Here is a 20,546-nt window from a genome sequence, read left to right as displayed (position 1 = left end):
CACGGCCGTAGAGGTATTGCTGTTAGACTAGGTGCCCTATGTGGTTTCTGGAAATGTCCAAAACAAGAAGCCCAGTGGAGAGCCCAGGGTTCTGGAGCACAGCCACCTGTCTCTAACAGAGAAGTAGACACCATTATTCAAATAGTAGCTGCGAGCAATGGTGAGAGTGAGCATCTATAGTGGGTTGAATGGTGCCTCCCCTCATCAAGGACACATCCACAGAATGTGATCTTATTTGGGTTAAGAGCCTTTGCCAATGTCTTTAAGGAAAGGATCTTGAGATGAGATAATCTTAGATTGGGTGGGTGCTAAATCCAGTGAGGATCCTTATGAGAGGCAGGAAAGGAGAAGACACAGATAGAGAGAAGGACCCGCCGAGACAGATACAGACACTGGAGCAATGTTCCCACAAGCCAAAGGACACCAGGAGCCACCAGAAGCTAGAGAAGGTGAGGAAGTCTCCTCCCCTTGAGCCTTCAGAGGGAGTATGGCCCTGCCCACACCTTTATTTCGGACTCCCGTCCTCCAGAATGGTAAGAAAATAAATCCTGTTGTTTTAAGCCACCAAGTTAGAGGTAGTTGATTGTTACAGCCCTGGGAAGCTAATACAGCATCTGGCTGTGCAACCGGAGCTGCCCATCCTGAGCTGGGGGTCACTAGACCCTGCAGGTCATAAGGCTGCAACTCACATGGGTTCCAGAAGTGATCCACTGAGGATCCACTGTAAGATCCACTGTAAGGTCTGCTGTATGACAGAAGTGGCCTCTCTGGAATGAAGCCTGAGCCAGTCCACACAGAACAGACACTCCATCCTGATGAACAGCCCAGGCTTGGAGTCAGCCTCCAGTGTTTCCACGATGCCCTTCTCTCCATTGTCACTGATGGCCTCACGAGGGATTCCGAAAGGCCAGATGATAAAGGAGGAAAACCTCAAGCCTGGTAGAAAGATGGGTCTGCTTAGTAAACTGATACAGGCCACAGACAGTCTACACTGCTGTCCCAAGAGGAGCTGGAAGAGCATTGAGTGAAATTCCTTTTAATGGACAGAGCTCTGGACACGTGCCTTCCATCCATGTCACACGGAGAGAGAAGTGGCTTCAGGTGAGGATATACGTGTACTCCCAGGCAGTAACAGGTGGTCTGGCTAGTTGGTTAGGCCCCCTTAAGGAGGAAGATTAAAACTCTGGAGACAAAGAAGTCTGTACAAGGGGCACATGGCTGAATTTGTGGGAGCAGGCACAGAGCGTGAGGTTCACCTATTGCACGTTAACACCAGACTGCAGAAGAGGCACTCAACGAGTGGACAGGATGACCTGTGCTTTAGAAGCCAGCCAGCCAGCCCTTGTCCTCAGCTGCTCTGGTATGCTCAGTTACAGAACGAAAAAAGAGGCAGAAACGGGGGCTGTCCCTGGGCCTAGCAGGATAGTTGGCCTTTGCCAAGGGGGCTCTTGCCACTGCGGCTACTGGGTGCCTGAGCTGTTCTCTGGAGAGACTCGTCCTGGGCCCCCACATGGCTCATCCCTAAGATACTGTGTTGGATTCCCATCACTGCTGGAACAAACGACCACCAAATGAGTGGCTTCGGACAACACAGACTGATTATCTTAGGGTTCTAGATAAGCATGGATATTTTCCCTTTTATCTAGGTCTTCTTCAGTTTCTTTCAATAGTGTTTTGCAGTTTTCAATCTTCTGCGTATATATTTTGCAGCTGTTATAATTTTCATACATAATTAGGGCTGTTCTAGCTTCCTTTTAAATAATTTTTATTATGATTGTAAAGTGTTCATCTCTAGTAATGCTTCTTGCTGTAAGGTGTTCTTTTTCTGACATCAGTATAGCTACGTTAGCCTTTTATTAGTGTTAACATTGTACATTTTACCATCATTCTTTTACTTTCAACCCTGCTAGCTGTGGCCCTGGGAAGGAGGCTCTGCACCTGTTTTTTCATCTATGACAGGCGGGTAAACCACCTACCTCAGAAGGAGTTGTAAGTAAATAAAAGATGTTTAACATCGGTCCTGGCGTGGACTAAGTGCTCACTAAATGGAGTCTCTTATTATTGTTGCTGTGGCTATTAATATTAATAGAGAAGGGCAATTCTCCATTCACACTGAGAGAGAAGAGTTTCTTTCATCAGACCTTCGAGTTTCTATAAGACCACGAGAAGATAGGCTGGGGTATACAGGCAACTTCTGTCGACAGTGGGGTGGGAGCAGAAGAGCAGCAGAGTGGAGCCCCTGCCCATCGTGGTGTCAATCATTCTGTGCCATAGCTGCCCCCTTCTCTACCTCTGCCCTCTGACTGTGAGCACCTTGAGGTCTCGGCCATTATTCCATCTTTTGCATGTTGCGCCAGGCCAGGCACGCAGCAGGTGTTCCATGAGTGTGTGCTGAGTAAGTAATTGAACCAGCAACCGAGAGACAAAGTAGCCTCGTATTTCATCACATGCACACGAAGGAAGAATTCCAGGCTTGCAGTTGTGTCTCTTTTTTTTTTTTTTTTTTTGAGACGGAATCTCGCTCTGTTGCCCAGGCTAGAGTACAGTGGCATGATCTCGGCTCACTGCAAGCTTCGCCTCCCGGGTTCACGCCATTCTCCTGCCTCAGCCTCCCGAGTAGTTGGGACTACAGGTGCCTGCCACCACACCCAGCTAATTTTTTGTATTTTTTAGTAGAGATGGGGTTTCACCATGTTAGCCAGGATGGTCTTGATCTCCTGACCTCGTGATCCACCTGCCTCGGCCTCCCAAAGTGCTGGGATTACCCCCATGAGCCAACGCACCCGGCCCGCAGTTGTGTCTCTTTCTCCGGTCTCATAGTTTAGTGAAAAGGCAGTGGCTTTTGTGAAGTGGCGCACACCTGTTTAACATTTGACCTTATTTGCAAAATGGGTTGACACACATCCTGGGAATGAATTAGAGGTTATGAGCCCACAGACCCATCCAGGGGATCACATGTTCACACACCAAGGGGAAGTGGGCTTGGCAGGTGGCTGCAGGGCTGGTGCTCAGTGGGGAAGGCATGTTGGAAATCTTTGATGACTGATCCAATTTGTTTTAGGGTCTAACAAGATTAGGACTCTGTGCCCTCACTTGGTAAGGTCATATGTAGCCCTAAGATTGCAATGAAAGATAAATTTTGAACACCACGAGGCCCCCAAGTGACTGAACTCACCAACAGAAAGTGTTTCATGATAGTGGGCCTGACTTACACAGGCCGGAGTTACCAACCATGCGGGTGTCCCCTGGGAGGACTCCTGGAATCTGGGTCTTCCAGGTTTAAACGAAGATAGTCCCAGAAGAAATGGAACCACCTGGTCACTCGAACATAGACTCTTATTTGTCTGCCAACAACAATGGCAGGTTGTCCTTGAGCATCCTGCTTGAGGGAGGGAATTCTTCAGCCTCGTTGTCTCAGGGCCTTGGAACTAGGGTAGCTCCATTGACCCGAGCGGACCACTGAGGGATTTGCCCAAGGCCAGCAGTTGCCTTGCTGCAGGTTCAGGCAGGATGGGGGTGGAGGTGGCTGTGACCATTTTTTTTAAGAGTCGGCGTCTCACTTTGTCACCCAATCTGCACCCAGGCTGGAGTGTAGTGGTGCGATCTTAGCTCCCTGCAGCCTCGACCTCCTGGGCTCAAGAGTTCTTCCTGCCTCAGCCTCTGGATTAGCTGGGACTACAGATGTACACATCACACCTGGCTAATTTTTAAATTTTTTGTAGAGACAGGGTCTTGCTATGTTGCTCAGGCTGGCCTTGAACTCCTAGGCTCAAGAGATCCTCCCACCTCAGCTTCCCAAAGTGCTGGGACTACGGGTATGAACCACCACACCCAGCAGATTGTGACCATCTTATAGTTTAACTCAGGGCAGAAACTAAGCATCCAGCATCACCTCCAACCACAATCCTCCTGTCCCTTGTTTGGAGCACAGGTCTTTTCGAGAATTACAGAGCTAGCCGGGGAGGGACTCAGAGGAGCAGATGTGGTATCTAAAGGAAAGGTCTTGAAGCCTCTGTCCTCTCTCACTGCGAACCTGCAACCGTGCGCTGAGGAGGCCGAGGTCTCCTGCAGCTTTGATTAGGAAAATCACAATATATTCCTCTCATCTGCTTCTCACAAGGAGAAAAATTGTTACTTGATGATGTCATGGGGATTCTAATCCCATGTGGAGGATTTTTAGGATGGTTTCCCATAACGATATAAATGCCAGCCCCTCTAGGCAAATCCATGCAGACAGAAAATAGTGTGGTTGTGACTTAGGGCTGAGGAGAACGGGGAGTAGGGAGGTGATAGCTAAAGTGTATGGGCTTTCCTTTTAGAGATGATGAAAATGTTTTAAGGTCTGATGTGATGGTGGATGCACAACTTGGTGAATATGCTAAAAAACATTAAGTTGGCCGGGCGCAGTGGCTCAAGCCTGTAATCCCAGCACTTTGGGAGGCCGAGGCGGGTGGATCACCTGAGGTCGGGAGTTCGAGACCAGACTGACCAACATGGAGAAATCCTGTCTCTACTAAAAATACAAAACTAGCCAGGCGTGGTGGCACATGCCTGTAATCCCAGCCACTCAGGGGGCTGAGGCAAGAGAATTGCTTGAACCCAAGAGGCAGAGGCTGCGGTGAGCCGAGATCATGCCAGTGCACTCCAGCCTGGGCAACAAGAGCGAAACTCCATCTCAAAAAACAAACAAACAAAAAACATTAAGTTGTACACTTTAAGTGGATCAGTTTTATGGCATGTGAATGATGTCTCGATAAAGTTATTATTTAAAAAAAATACCTTAGCTTCTACCAAAAAATTTTCTTTCCCCAACCAATCAATAATAACAATCTCACCCAAACCTCAAACAAACAACAATAACAATAAATGCAAAACTGTCAAGGCAAAAGTAAACTTTTTCCCCAGAGGAGAGATTTCACAGTTTCTCACCTGCTCCTAGGGTTTCTCTTCTGTTAAGGACATTGGTAGTTTGCAAAGCTGGGGCTCGGACTGGCAATGTTGGCATCTGGCATAGCCCTGGAAGTTGTGAAAAAGGCAAATTCGGGAGCCCTGCCTTTGTCCTATTAAATCAGAACCTCTGGCGACAGGGCCTGGCAATCTGTGTGTCATCAAGCTCTCCTGCTCACTGATTTTGGGTACTGGTGCGGATGACGGTGGATCAGTGAATGAACACCCTCCTGCTCATTGATTTTGGATACTGGTGTGGATGACGGTGGATCTATGAATGAAAGCCCTCCTGCTTGCTGACTTTGAGCACTGGTGTGGATGACGGTGGATCTATGAATGAACACCCTTCTCCTCACTGACTCTGAACGCTGGTGTGGAAGATGGTGGGTCTATGAATGAAGGCCCTCCTGCTCTCTGACTTTGGGCACTGGTGTGGATGATGGTGAGTCTATGAATGAACACCCTTCTCCTCACTGACTCTGAACGCTGGTGTGGAAGATGGTGGGTCTATGAATGAACGCCCTCCTGCTTGCTGACTTTGAGCACTGGTGTGGATGATGGTGAGTCTATGAATGAAGGCCCTCCTGCTCTCTGACTTTGGATACTGGTGTGGATGATGGTGACTCTATGAATGAACGCCCTCCTGCTTGCTGACTTTGAGCACTGGTGTGGATGATGGTGAGTCTATGAATGAACGCCCTCCTGCTCTCTGACTTTGGATACTGGTGTGGATGATGGTGAGTCTATGAATGAACGCCCTCCTGCTTGCTGACTTTGAGCACTGGTGTGGATGATGGTGAGTCTATGAATGAACGCCCTCCTGCTCACTGACTCTGAACGCTGGTGTGGAAGATGGTGGGTCTATGAATGAAGGCCCTCCTGCTCTCTGACTTTGGGCACTGGTGTGGATGATGGTGAGTCTATGAATGAACGCCCTCCTGCTTGCTGACTTTGAGCACTGGTGTGGAAGATGGTGGGTCTATGAATGAACGCCCTCCTGCTCTCTGACTTTGGGCACTGGTGTGGATGATGGTGAGTCTATGAATGAACGCCCTCCTGCTCTCTGACTTTGGGCACTGGTGTGGATGATGGTGAGTCTATGAATGAACGCCCTCCTGCTTGCTGACTTTGAGCACTGGTGTGGATGATGGTGAGTCTATGAATGAACGCCCTCCTGCTCTCTGACTTTGGATACTGGTGTGGATGATGGTGAGTCTATGAATGAACGCCCTCCTGCTTGCTGACTTTGAGCACTGGTGTGGATGATGGTGAGTCTATGAATGAACGCCCTCCTGCTCACTGACTCTGAACGCTGGTGTGGAAGATGGTGGGTCTATGAATGAAGGCCCTCCTGCTCTCTGACTTTGGGCACTGGTGTGGATGATGGTGAGTCTATGAATGAACGCCCTCCTGCTTGCTGACTTTGAGCACTGGTGTGGAAGATGGTGGGTCTATGAATGAACGCCCTCCTGCTCTCTGACTTTGGGCACTGGTGTGGATGATGGTGAGTCTATGAATGAACGCCCTCCTGCTCTCTGACTTTGGGCACTGGTGTGGATGATGGTGAGTCTATGAATGAACGCCCTCCTGCTTGCTGACTTTGAGCACTGGTGTGGATGACGGTGGATCTATGAATGAAAGCCCTCCGTATTAGGAATCACTGTGGATCAGTCAAGAAACCAAAAGGGAAAAAGTTTTTTTGTTGTTGTTGTTTTTTTTAAAGATTGGCAAATATATTGTCTTCCCTTTAGCCTAAGGGTTTAATTCTTCTGGGGTTGTATATTTTGGGGTGGGAAATAGCAATTAAGTGAAACAAAACACACCCCACAAGACACTGACTTGTCAAGCCATGAAAAGCCTTTTAATGACAATTGGCATCACAGGTATAAATAAATATCTTCTTCTTTCTATCTATAATATGTGCTACAAATATATTTTTCAAAGGTCCAACCCAGGTTAGGAGGCTTCAAGGACCCTTTCTTAGCTACTGATTTTAGTAATTAAAAAAATAAACACAATAAACACCCCTGGAATCTTTGTGAGCGCCCCCCTGCGGAGAGCATGAGGGCTGTCAGGCATCTTCCTCCTGCAGCCGCAGCCAATGGAGCACACGGAGAACTGGAGTCAGGTGATCACGAAGGGGCTTATTTCACTGGCGTGGTCTACGTTGCCACATGTGTCGCTTTGGATGAATGCATTTTTGCAATGTGCTGCTACACAATTATGCTGTTCAAAAACACAGTTGATTGACAATCTAACATAGATTTTATCTTTAGAGTTTATGCTGGTATACCCCACCCAACAACGTAAGAAAAACAACTCAAAAACCCTCCAAACAGTTTTTATCTTTGTTCATGTTCAGCATCAGTTATGTCTTGTGATAGACCCAGCCCACCAGGTTGGCTCTGATTACACCTGGGCGTGGCCTCTTTTTTGATTTAACCCAACTTTCTCCTATATAGGAACATCCCCACGATGACAGGGGTGGAATCCCGAGGGGTCAGGTGGTCCAGGTGGGGCTCTGTTCTCCTGGCCACATCCCGTCTGCACAGCCCCTCACAGGGCCACACCTGCTGGCTTTGCCCTATGGTAGTGGTGATGGATTAAGGACAGTTCCTCTCCTCCCCCCGGAAGGCTCTGAGAGCTCCCTCCAATTGTACAAAACCAGCCACTATCAACAAAGCTGGAGGGATATAGAAAAACATTCAAGTTACTACTTAAACAATGGATTAATTGGCATTGTTCCTAGGAACCTATCTAATGAATAGGAATATAATTTATGTTTCATTTAGGAAAAATATACTGCTTGATTCTCAGAAATAAACATTAAATATAAATGCAATGGAAGTCTAGGACACAGAGAGAGAGAAAAAAGGAAAAAGTGGAAAAGTAAATAAAAGATGATCAAGTAAAGATTTAAAACTCCTTAGTTCTATCCCAAGAGGCATCCCTTGTTAAGAAATGACTCCTCCCCAGCCGTGTGGTGACAGTTGAAGGCTGTCCTTGGAAAAGTGAATAGTGAATTAGAATGGAAAATGTCTCTTAGCAGGCCCTATTTTTATATTTTGCTCCTTTATTAGAAATATAAACAGATGATTATTTCTCTTTTTATTTGTCTTTTTGCATTTTTTAACAAATAATTTTTGGTAGCTTGTCTGTAGTATGTTTTGACTCATAAAATAACCTTCCTAATTTTGCCTGTGCAGTTCAGTAACTTGGTCTGCACTCCCCATGCCCCAGACTTTATTCCCCTGACCTTTGAAAATCCACCATCATTAACTGCTAAAAATCCCTTGATACAAAAACGTCTCTTCCTGACTTCAAAACTTTCCAACTGGTCTAGCATGGACCCTGGGACCGTCCCTTCTTAACCCCACTGACAACGCCTTCTGCCCCACTTGGGCCAGTTTCCAGTACAAGGAAGGCATCTGGGCAGGGCCCTTTGGCTACAGGGGCCTAAGCCTTATCTTTGAGTTTCTCCAGATAGTTTCTAAGTTCCTTGGGGGCACCCACAGCCATGTCTTGACACACCCATTTGATGTCCTCATCATTGCTGCTGACGATGGAGTTCACCGTGGGGCAGCTGTCGTCCGGGGGGATGGTGGTAAAGGTGGTGAATTTCACCTTCTTCCTCTTGGAGGTGGGCGAGTGCAGGGGGTCCTGCTTCTGTTCTCTGCCCTGCCGCCCCCCGGAGTCGGCTGACCTGTGAATCTGGCTCTGCACGTGCTTGTGGGAGCCACCATTGAGCAGGAGATGGTTGCTCTCCTCGCAGGCCCCCGGTCCGCGGTCTATGATGGTGGTGTGCTCGTCCTGGGGCGGCGGCGCGTCCCCCATGCTCTCCAGGAGTTCGGCCTCATTGCCAAGCCACACCCAGTCGTGAGAGTGGGTCATGGAGGCCTGACCTTCCAGGGGCACTTGCTTGTGCCTGTACTTCAGGGCAAAGGTGGCGCAGTTGATCAGGAAGACGAGGATGGCCAGGCAGAACACCCCCAGGAGGGCGTACATCCCTATCTCCAGATCACTCAGGCCCCGCGGAGTCTGCACCAGGTCGTTTTCCTCCAGCCCACTCCCGGCCTTGGGGAGGTCCACGTGGGCCGGGAAGTTGGTGAAGTCAATGGGGATGTTCTGCAGCTGCCCCTCTCCTGCCAGCCTGCCCCCGTCTGCCCGACTGTTCTTCACCACTTTGTTGTCCAGCAGGGACCTGGCCGTGGTAGTGGCTCTTCGGAGAGCCCCTTCCTCACGCTCCACGGGAGAGCTGCCATAGAGGTGCCCATCCTGGCCTGTGCGCTCATGGTGCTGGCCCTTCTGCCGGCGGTCGCTGGCGTGGTTCTTGATCTCATCTTCCTCATAGTCCCTGCCAGGGCTGGAGTCAGCATCGTTCTGTCCGAACTTGACCCTGACGTTGCCGACGCCCACAGCCAGGATGCTCTTGCGTTTGGATTTCTGGCAGGCCTCGGCGATCGTCATGTCCACTCGGATCAGTGGGCCCTGGCCTTCCCCTTCGGCCACCACAACGGGCCACCTGGGAGAGCGGGGCTGGGGGACGGACACGACAGCCTCGTCCTGGGAGGTGGCTGCCAGGGAGAAGTCCTTGGTGTCGTAGATGTCCAGGGGCGTCACAGAGCCGTCACTGAACTGCAGCCACGTGCTGAATACAGCCTCCTGCAGGGACACAGGCAGTTAGAAGATCACCTGGGGGATGCCTCTTCCCTTAGAAACCCCCTCCTAGGAGGACGCCCAGTGAAACAGGGAGCAGGACCTCAAATCCAGACCCAGTAGCTCATGCATCTGGGGAGAAATCATACAGGTTTTCTATCAGGGGCAGAGAAACCACCTTAATTTAAACAAGAAAAAATGGGGATGTGACTAACAGCGCCCTCATAATCCTTACCCGGAACAAACAAATGGCAAAACAAAAATCCCTAAGTGAGATGAGGCTCCAGGTGGCTTTATCCACACAGGTACTGCTTGAATCAGTCAGCCGGTGCATCTTCACAGACAATGACTGGCTTCTAGGGCAGGCCCTGGTCATTTTGTCACACACTCTGTGATTAGTGGCCTAAGTATGATGAATGGATACAGCTGTTGTCTGTATCCAGCCTGATGACAAAGGTTGATGGGCAGGAAACACTGTCAGAACCAATGACATCAGAAAGGAACCTCCCCTCTTCTCCCTGCACTGCCCCCAGTGAATTAAGCTTTGCCTGAGAAACAAGAAAACAAGAGCATTTTGCCCTTTAAGGTTGACCCTGTTGAGCCATTGCAGATGCTTTGCTTGGCTGTAGTTGGGCGGCAGTGATGTGTGGGACGCAGTACATGGCATTGGCTGGTGGGCCCCGTTCAATTGTGATGCCTTTGCTCTGCATGGGTAGCAGAGTGAAAGAGGAAGCAAAGGGCCAGTGTGAAGGGGTTGAGTTTATTTTGCAGACTCACTATACTTCTGTCAGTGACCCAACAGCTACGTAAAAATTATTTGCCATTGTGGGGACTGGTAAAAAAAAATTGACTTTATGTGCCTGGCTTATTTTACTCAAAGTAATGTCTTCCAGGATCATCCATGTTGCTGCAAATGGCAATATTTCATTCTTTTTATGGCTGAATAATATCCCAAAAAAAGGGGAAGCTACCGGCCTAGAAATGCCACTCACACCCATGCCTATGTGACTGGCAGATTCTCATGAGCACAAGGTTTCCTGCTGTCTCGCCTCCTCCCCAGGGCAATAATGACATCCTCTCCCCTTTGTGTGCCCACAGCAAACATAATCCCACAGAAGGCCTTATTCTTGACTTAGCCATGGGTACTTCTATTCTGCTTCCAAGAGTGGGAACTCCCATGAATAGAGGAGGGTGAAATGTGCAATCCTAATCATAAAACAGACAGTCCATATCCACTGGGCACTCGCTGTGGGTCAGGTGTTGTTCGCAGTTATTACAGAACGCATTTTCTCCTCTTCCACAAAGTAGGTTGGGTTATGCTTCCTGCCCAAAGAGAGGTTAAGAACTGTGCTCACATGCACGCATATGTTCATCGCAGCACTATTCACAATAGCAAAGACATGGAGTCAAATAGCGAAGACACAAAGTCAACCTAAATGGCACCTGATCCACAGCAAGTGCCCAGTGGATACAGGCTCTCCACTTTGTGATTAGAATTGCATATTTCAGCCTCCTGAATTCATCTAGGAAAAACTCTCCAGACCATTAATGATAAACTGGATAAAGAAAATGTGGTACACACACACCGTGGAATACTATGCAGCCATAAAAAGAACAAGATCCCATCCTTTGCAGGGACCAGATGGAGCTAGAGGCCATTATTCTTAGCAAACTGACACAGAAACAGAAAACCCAACACTACATGTTCTCACTTCTAAGTGGGAGCTAAATGATGAGAACACATGGACAGATAGAGGGGAACAGCACACACTGGGCCTATTGGAGGGTGGAGGGTGGGACCAGGGAGAGGATCAAGAATAATAACTAATGGGTACTAGGCTTAATACCTGGGTCATGAAATAATCTGTACAACCAACCCCCATGACACAAGTGTAGCTACATAACAAACCTGCACATGTACCCCTGAAGTGAAAATAAAAGTTAGAAAAATAAAAAAAATAAATATGTCCAGTCATATCGTTAGGAAGAGGCAGGATCAGGGCTGGAACTGCTGTGGCTTTAGAGCTGAGCTCTTGACCACTGTGCTAGGGACCCCCTAGAACAACCACTGCCAGAGCCCATTTTATCAGCCCCACAAAGACCATGATGACTCACCCTCTGCTGAAAAAGTCAAGTAGCTGCCTCCTTTCCTCCCTGCCTTTTTCACAGCAAACCAGGTCTGACCTCGTGGCCTTCCTGGACCTTTGTCCCCATCCATCCCGGACACTGTCATCGCAGCCCAGGGAGGCAGCAGCACCCACTCCATGGACGGGGCATGGGAAAATCCTACCTGCTGAGCCAGAGATACAGCAGCAAAGCTTGTGTGCGCTCTGAGCACTGGATGGAGATGTCGCCACTCAAAACCAAAAGCCCACACTTGGGTGTGATAACTACCTCTGTGGTATGCAAATTGGGAGAAAAGAAACTCACTTGAAGTTGGACCTGTGCAAATGCAAATACAACCTCCTTCAGAACAAAACAAAGCCGAGCAACCAGGGCTCAAGAGGTGCTCATGATACAAAGAAAGAAAAGTTACAACATGTAGGTGGAAAGGCTGCAGCGGGAGGGGGCGCATTAAACATTTACACAGGAGGGTGAGCAGACTGATACGTGAGATCATAGAAGACTCCAAAGGCTATAGCTTAAAGGAAACCAACAAAAAACAATAGTCTATGAAATAAAACAATAAATAATGTTATTTATGAAATAATAACATTTCATAATACATTTCATAATAAATTTCATAATAAATGTTATTTATGAAATAACATAAAACAAACCAACAAAAATAGTCTATGAAATAAAATTAAAAAGAAATTAAAAATTTAATTAAAAAATTAAAGAGACATTAAAAGGAGTTGAAATTGTCTCAATAAAAGCAAATGGGAGCCAGATGCGGTGGCTTATGCCTGTAATCCCAGCACTCTGGGAGGCTGAGGTGGGCGGATCACCTGAGGTCAGGAGTTCAAGACCAGCCTGGCCAACATGAGGAAACCCCATCTCTACAAAAAATACAAAAATTAGCAGAGCATGGTGGTGGGTGCCTGCAGTCCTAGCTACTCAGGAGGCTGAGGCAGGAGAATTGCTTGAACCTGGGAGGCAGAGGTTGCAGTGAGCCAAGATCGCACCACTGCACTCCAGCTGGGGTGACAGAGCAAGACTCTGTCTCAAAAAAAAAAAAAAAAAAAAAAAAAAAGAAGAAGAAGAAGCGAATGGAAGCAGAGTAGGAAGGAAGGGGTGCAAAGAGCCACGTAGAATTTCTAGAAATGAAAAACACAGTCACTGAAATCAGTGACTCAATGGGTGGTTCGAACAGCAGATGAGACATGTTCAAGGAGAGAATTACTGCAGTGGGAGACAAAGCCACCCACGTTACCCCAAATAGAACCACAGGCATATCAAGAAATAAAACTGTGAAGGGCAGGTGAACAGACATAAAGGAGAGAATGAGAATGTCCAACGCTTGTTTGGTAGGAATTCCAGAAGGAAAAATTGGAGTAGCCTGGGAGCAGCCAGTGTTCACAGCAATGATGACTCTACATCCCGCAGGACCAAGGAAGAATGCTAGCAATTAAAAAAAGAATTCTGATGACATCGTTTGAGCATCTGCATGTAGCTGTAGCTGAAGATCCAAATGCTTGGACATGAACTGATACATTCTGCTGTGTGTGAAGGCAGGTTGAGTTGGATTGGGTCATATCACTTGTTTTGGTAAGCCCTGGCCAACACCAGCTGGCTCTGAGGGGTGAGCCTGTGTAGGAAGTTTTAGGAGGGTGTGGAGTTCTCTTTGGGTGGCTGCCCATTCAGCTCCTGCTAGCTCAACTTTCAATGATCAACTTTGCTTTTTTTTTTTTTTTAACTTATTTTTTGCCCAAGGTCACTCTCTGGCTTCTGGAATCCATGTGGTTGTGCCTACAGCAAGATGTGCCAAGGAGTTAATAACTGCTGTGGGCAGCCCTCAATGAAGGACTCATGGAAGTTGTTATATTTATCCCAGATCCCTTGCCCCTCAAGTGCAGTAACTCTTCTGGCCTTTCTAGACCGGCATACAGTCACCCAGCAGACAGGAGCTCCGGCTGCCCTTGGCGGTGGCTGAGTTGGTAATACACTCTACTGGTTGCATTTCTCTTCCTTCCATCACCCCTGACTTCTCTACTGGTATTGTCTTCACCACCTGAATAAACTACTTGCACCTGAATCCTTGTCTCAGGCTCAGCTTCTGAGCAGACCAAAACTAAGACAGAAGAGATGGCTCAGGGATGTTGGTGCTCACCCTCGTCTTCTCTGTCCATATCAGCTGATGAATCACACAATCCAATAAGTCCTTCTAATGCCTCAACCTCATGCACGAATACCAAGTGATTTCTCCTTTCATTTTTCTATCCTACTTTCTTTAGAGCAAACAAGGCTTAGGGGAACATGCAGGCTACTACCCTCTATTTGTAGGTGTAAAAACCATTCAGATTTTCTATTTCAAACTTGAAAATATCATGAACAAGGTGCCAGCCTTCTACACTCTAAGGGGTGAGATAAAAGACTGAACAGTGTGCAAGTTCATCGTGGCTGACATTTCATCTTGAATAATTTTTCTTCACAAACTAGATGGGGAAAGAAGTTAACATAAAAAAGCCCCTGAACAGCAGACAATCGGAATTAAAGCCTCAGAACACCGTTGGCTTGCCAAGATCCATCTCCATCAGCCCTGCTGCATGATTGAGACTAACTTCTTCCATTAGCTCATTACAGAGAGGCTGGAATGTAGTGTTTCATCAGGAGAAGCCAGCGCATTTCCCCAAAGATGAGAAATTCTGAATGACTTAAAATAACACATGCCCAGAAATGATTTAGAGCTCTATCCTTTCAAGAGTCGTGTCTGCAAATCAGATGAACTACATCCACAAATCCCCCTAAGTCAGTGCTAGGGGACACCAATTACTGTCAGCTGATGAAGACAGATGGGCGACAGGAGATGGGGAGCGGCTGGCCATACCCCATGCCAAGGGGGTCGCAATGCCAATCGTCCACCCTAATTCATTATCCATTCTCAGCAAATAGCTTCATGCTTTCAGCTTTCTCTCTCCCACTTTCCTCTGCTCTTTTTTCTTCTAATCCCAAATGTGAGAGTATTACTCTGCTCTTTGTAAACCAGAAAACACCATGTTGATTTCCTGGCCCATCTGCCCCCAAAGAAGACTTGAAGAAGCCAGTGCTGTGGGCTGGATGAGGACCTGCCTGCACCCCAGGTCCCTCCTGCTGACACTCTGGGGCAAAATCAGGTAGCAACTCTCTCCTCATTAGGCAGAATTCCTGGAATGGCCCACCAAAGATGTTCTGCACCAGTTCCCAGAACATGGGCATGGGGTGAGTGACTGCTGTCATGATTATGTTATATTGTTACATGGCACAGGTGATAGAGTGGTCTTCCTGGATTACCTGGGTGAGTCCAGTGAAATCACATGAGTCCTTAACAGCTGAGCGATTTCTCTAGCTGGTGACAGAAGGGGAAGGTGGAGAGACTGGAAGCATGAGAAAGACTCCACGCATTGTTCCTAGTGTTGAAGCCGATGAAGGTAGGGTGGGGAGTGAGAAGGAATGCAGGTGGACTTGAGGAACTAACAGAGGATTCCGGCCAGTAACCTGCCAAGAATTGGCAACCTCAGTCCTATAACTGCAAAGATCTGGATTCTGCCACCACCCAAATAATTCTGGAAGCAGATTCGTCCTTAGAGCATCCTGGTAAGAACTCAGGCAACCAACACTGTGATTTCAGCCTCCTGATACTCTGGGCATGAACCCAGCTGAGCCCACCCACCGCACTGTCAGCTAATAAGTGCGTGCCATTTTCAGCTGCTAAGTGTGTGGCCGTCGTTACATAGCAGCAGATAATGGGCACATCTCTGAGCACTGAGCATCATCACTCTAGCTCTTCATAGACCCCACTACCGGACAAAGCAGCCACATGGATTTTGCACAGTCTGCACTGCTTGCTTATAACACCAGCCCAGCCCCTGTAGGCATTTGAGTTTGCAGTCCTTGAACTGCACTGAAATCCTGCACTATGGCTGGAACGTTCCAATCCCCCCTAGAAGAATACAAGCCCCTAGACTTTGTCATCATGCCTGCTCCCTTAACCATCACTGCCCTCTGTTCTCATCATCGTGCCTCTGCTTTGTAGCACTATCGTGTTCCTGCTAGTGCATGTCAGGGGATCCTAACCCCTACTACTAACCCCTGGGCCCTGTCGCCTGTGCCAGCCACATGACACCTCCTCCAGCATTGCTCAGTCCATAGTGGGATGTGGATTTAATCTGAGCTTCCTCCCCAGACCACCTGCCTGTTGTGGCCGCAAGTCACCAGAGGAAACTGGGTTTGACGCAGAGTGTTCTGAGTCAAGACTGTCTGCTCTGATGGAGCATCCAAGGCTCTGTGTGCTTTCACTAAAATAGTGATCATAATAACAGCAGCCATTCCCAGGAAAAGAGCTAACACTGGCTGGCATGTGCCAGCCACTGTTTTTAGCAGTCAACATTGTTAAGCCTAATTTAATTTGCAAATGGACTCTTCACAGGTGTTGTTACTTTCTCATTAAGGATTGAGACACGGGTGAGGCGTCTTGCCTGAGGTTACATAGGTGGTAACGGACACAGCTGTGATACCATCTGGGCCTTTTGGCTCCTAACTTTGTACTCTTCTCATAAGTATTGTTCTAATGATGACATCAGAAGCAGAAAGTCCTGCAGACAAGGTAAACACCCATATGCAGGTTGTTAGGGTCAGACGAGCCCATCCTGGCTGTGTTACATGGATAAACTCTCCCTGCTCTCTTTCTAATTTCCTGTCTTCCAGCCCAATTCTAAGAGTCATTCAGTCACTCAACCAACATTTATTGAGCACCTACTATATGCTGGCCCTGTGATGGTCACTGGGGATAGAGCGATGAACAGGGGGCTTCTCTTGTAGAAGCTTATATCCCATGGAGGAGAAACATGCTTTATGTGGTAAGAAATGGGGCTGATTCAGACCCATTCGCTGTGAGCAAAGGCATTTATGAGAAGAGGGTATCACAACTGGGTATGAAAATGAGAAGGAGCCATGCTCAGCGGTGAGGGTGGTGTGTCTCAGGTAAAAGCAACAGCAATTGCAAAACCCCTAAAGAAGTGCAAGGGGAGTGTGTGCCTCAAATAGGATGAGAGAGACTGAGGGCTGCACAAGATAAAGTCAGAGATATAGCCAGGGGCTATGTTGTGTGGGGCCATGTGGGCTGTCAAAGGAATATGGTCTCTTTCTAAGTGCAATGGGAAGTCATTGGAGCATTTTAAGCCAGTAAAAGGCATGATGTGATTTATGGTTTTAAATGCTTGCTCTGCTCTTGAGAAGAGAGGGGAGTGCAGGGGTAAGAACGGCAGCCAAGAGACTTGGTGAGGAGGCTGGTAAATGGTCTGTGTTGCTCAAAAGCTATGTGGGTAACATGAGCACTTTGTCTGCAATGACATGGCTTCCATTGTGGAATATGGTTCTGCTAACCTGCCCGCATTTCTCACTCCACCCTGCCCCTTTGCTGAAGCAGGCACAGTGGCTGACCCTGCTCCCTCTGAACCTCTGGCATTTGGCCCCCTACCTGTTTGGGGGTCCGCAGCACCTCCTCAGCTGTGACCACAGCTGTTATGGCCTTGCTGTTTTCTGCGTTGGGGTAAAGGGCGACAGACAGCCCAGCCACGAGCTGGATGGCCAAGTCTGTCACCGACACTTTGTCATCTAGCACGGTTATTGTCTTCTCTGCCAGGATGGAGTCAGACAGTGGAGACAACACCTGTGGGATTGGCAGGACACAAGGAAAATCCATCACACCTGTTTCCAGATGTTATCCCCTTTCCCGGCAATATTTCTTCCATCCCAACAGGCCTGAGGTCCAGAATACAGGGCAAAGGAGTTACATATCTACTTCACTCTATACGCTGGCCCATCCCATGCCTTCGTGAGAATCAAAGTTACCCTTTCCCCAGGACACCTTAATTCTACCTGTTGAAAAATTGGAATAGATATTAAAATCCATTCAGTCTTTAAAAGGGAATGACCCCTCCTATTTAGATGAAGTATGCTTGTACAATGCACAACCTGGTTAACTGTACATGGTGATCCTGTTGAACAGACTCATGAAGAGTTGAATTATAAATTTATAAAAGTGAATTATAAATAGTTCACTCCTCCCACCACCACCACAATGTATCCTCTGCCAAAACATTGCTTTCTGCCTCATCTTGTAAGCCAAATGTTGGGCTTGAGATGTCCAGGGGAAATGATGGGAATGTGCTAACCATTTCCACATATGGTGTAAGGATCCTGAATGACATTCCAGAAAGGTGGATTCAGTAGGGTGGGACTTGAGGGATTGAGGAAAAGGCTGTTCATGCCCCATCATGAAATTTTACCATTCTATACACTTCCTTGAGTGAAAAAGAAGGAGCAGGATTTCAAAGAGAGTTTGTTGAATAAGTAAATGGCAGGAAGACAGAATGACTGAAAGAAGGAAGAAATGAGAAGAAGAATCCATGCTTTTTCCCTGGGCCACTGGTAGAAGTGGTACATAGAGAAGACCATGGCTATTTCTAAGAAGGCATAGGGGGAATAAGTTAGAAAAGTGTGGACTAAGAAGGAGAATCAGAGGTAGGATGCGGGTGCTGGGAGGTGGTGGGAATGGTAGCCATTGAGAATGAGGTCACATGGGAAGCTAAGAGGGTGCAGCTGCCACCTTCTCCATTCTGTTTGGAAGGAGACTGGACTCAAGATCTGGCCTGGGCTCATCTTCCTGTGTTCCCATGATACACACGGGTTGGGGAATCGGCCACAATGACCTGCCCACCCATCGACTCTCCCTCAACACTGCACACATGCCCAGTGCTGGGGACACAGAGACTCCCAGCTCCCTACCTGGATGGTCGTCATCCCAACCTCTCGCCCAACCAGGACCCGGCTGTCCTGGAGGGTGGCCACGTGAGGTTCCTCCAGCTTCATGAAGTCTGCCACCAGGTGAGTGATGTCGAACTGCCAGTTAGGACTAAGCAGGTAGTTCGGCTGGCCCCACGGACCGGCGCCCTCGGACACAAACTGGGTGAGGACCCGCACGGTGGCGTGCTGGTACTGCAGCGCGCAGCCCCGGCCCCGCCGCTCCTCCTCGTCCTCATCCTCGCTCTCACGAGTAGGCCTTGTGGGAAGGGACAAAGAGCTCTCAGATCCAGGGAGAGGAGTCTAAGACGTTCTTGAGACAGGCAGGCGCTTGCCTCAACCTCAAGGAGACCACATTGAAGACACGAGCGCCAGGACCATGCAAGGGGCACCAAGCCTATCTCTAGGCAACACTAAGTGATGGGCATCTCTTTCTCAAATACATTTATTGAAAAATAAAAGACAAGGGCTAATATGTACCAAGTCTGCACTGTCTCATAAGTAGGCATTGGACACATGTGGCTATTTTAATTTTTATTAATTAATGAATTATTATTATCTTTTTAGAGACAGGGTCTTGCTCTGTTGTCCAGGCTAAAGTGCAGTGGTCCATCCTAGCTCAATGCAGCCTTGAACTCCTGGGCTTAAGTGATCCTCCTCCTTCAGCCTCCTGAGTAGCTGGGAATACAGGCATGGACTATCATGCTTGGCTAATTAAAAAAAAAAATTCTGTAGAGATGGGGTCTTGCTATGTTGCCCAGGCTGGTCTTGAACTCATGGCCTCAAGTGATTCTCCCACCTTGGCCTCCCAAAGTGCTGGGATTACAGTCCTGAACTACCACACCCAGCCCTAAATGTTAATTTAAATAAATAAAAATTAGATAAAAAATTGGACCTCCTCATCACACTGGCTACAGTCCAGGCACTCCATAGCTACTTGTGCTAGTGACCACCATATTGGACAGAGGGGTTCTAGAACATTCCACCACTGTAGAAAGTCCTATTGGACAGAGCTGTCTTACACACTTGAGATGTGGCAGGTCCCATTTTATGCTTCCACATGTATGAACTCTTTTAACCTCATAACACTATGAGGCAAACTCATAATTATTCTCATGAACAGATGAGGAAACTAAGGCACAGAGAGGTTAGGTAGCTTGCCCACGCTCACAAAGCTAATTAGTGGCAGAGATTGGATTGGAGCCCAGGGAGTCTTAATTCTTCCCCCTCAGGGATGTGGAACAAACTCATTGTCTTGGCCACTCACGACCACAGACTAATCTGAGGGACTGGGTAGATTCACGGCTGTCCTCCCACATCGGGCCAAATGCCTTCAGCTTCTCCTTGTAGAGATGGATTCCGCATCTCACTCTCCCACTTACTCTTCTTGAAATGCTCTCCCTTATGAGAAAGGCCCTGGTACCTGGGGGACTGTCAGGAAAAGAGCCCTGATGGTCTGGGGTGGAGCATTCCAGGCAGGAAGCTGTGAACTCAGGAACACCTTCACTTAGCTAATGTCTGCTAATCCGGGGGTCACAGGGCTGAGAAAACAAGACCCCATACTCTTGCATGTGACAGACAGACAGTCCGGAATCCCAAAAAAATTAGAAGCTTTTGGCAAATAGTGATTCCAGCATCCACTAGAAACACAATTAAATTTTATCCAATAATTTGATCTGCATAGAACATTTCAAGCTTATAGATATGCATAAAGCACAGGAAAGGACTGACTTTTTTTTGGAGAAAATAAACCAAACTTCAAATTACCTGGTAACCAAGATGCTAAAAAAATGTATTAACTCCATCGTGTCATTTTGGGAGAGCCACTTTCAAGAGACAGCCTCATATAAGCCCCAGTGTAGAGTGCGGACAACCTGGGTTTGACACAAACCTGCTGTTTAGCAGCTTTTGGGCCTGGCTGGGTTATCTGGGAGCCTTGGGGAGATTCAACTGCTGAGATAATACCAGCATCTCTTAAGCATTGGGTCCTTTAGTGTTAA

The 20,546-nt window shown here is 47.8% G+C and overlaps 1 protein-coding gene across 1 annotated transcript in view; it reads right to left on the bottom strand.

Moving 5' to 3' along the window:
- Positions 1-6,786: 6,786 nt before the first annotated feature.
- TMEM132C (transmembrane protein 132C) overlaps positions 6,787-20,546 on the bottom strand; it is a 438,903-nt gene continuing 425,143 nt past the window's right edge. The window contains exons 7-9 of the mRNA XM_034934833.4: positions 18,532-18,805; positions 17,222-17,413; positions 6,787-9,609 (exon numbers count right to left, since the gene is read on the bottom strand). Of these exons, the coding sequence (XP_034790724.2) occupies positions 8,404-9,609; positions 17,222-17,413; positions 18,532-18,805 (1,672 nt within the window). The 3' untranslated portion in view covers positions 6,787-8,403. The remainder of the gene's footprint in view (positions 9,610-17,221; positions 17,414-18,531; positions 18,806-20,546) is intronic.

This window comes from Pan paniscus, chromosome 10 (genome assembly GCF_029289425.2).
Source record: "Pan paniscus chromosome 10, NHGRI_mPanPan1-v2.0_pri, whole genome shotgun sequence".
NCBI classification, from domain to species: domain Eukaryota; kingdom Metazoa; phylum Chordata; class Mammalia; order Primates; family Hominidae; genus Pan; species Pan paniscus.
Note: the sequence above shows the minus strand (reverse complement) of the source record. Positions and strands in the feature narration are given on the sequence as shown.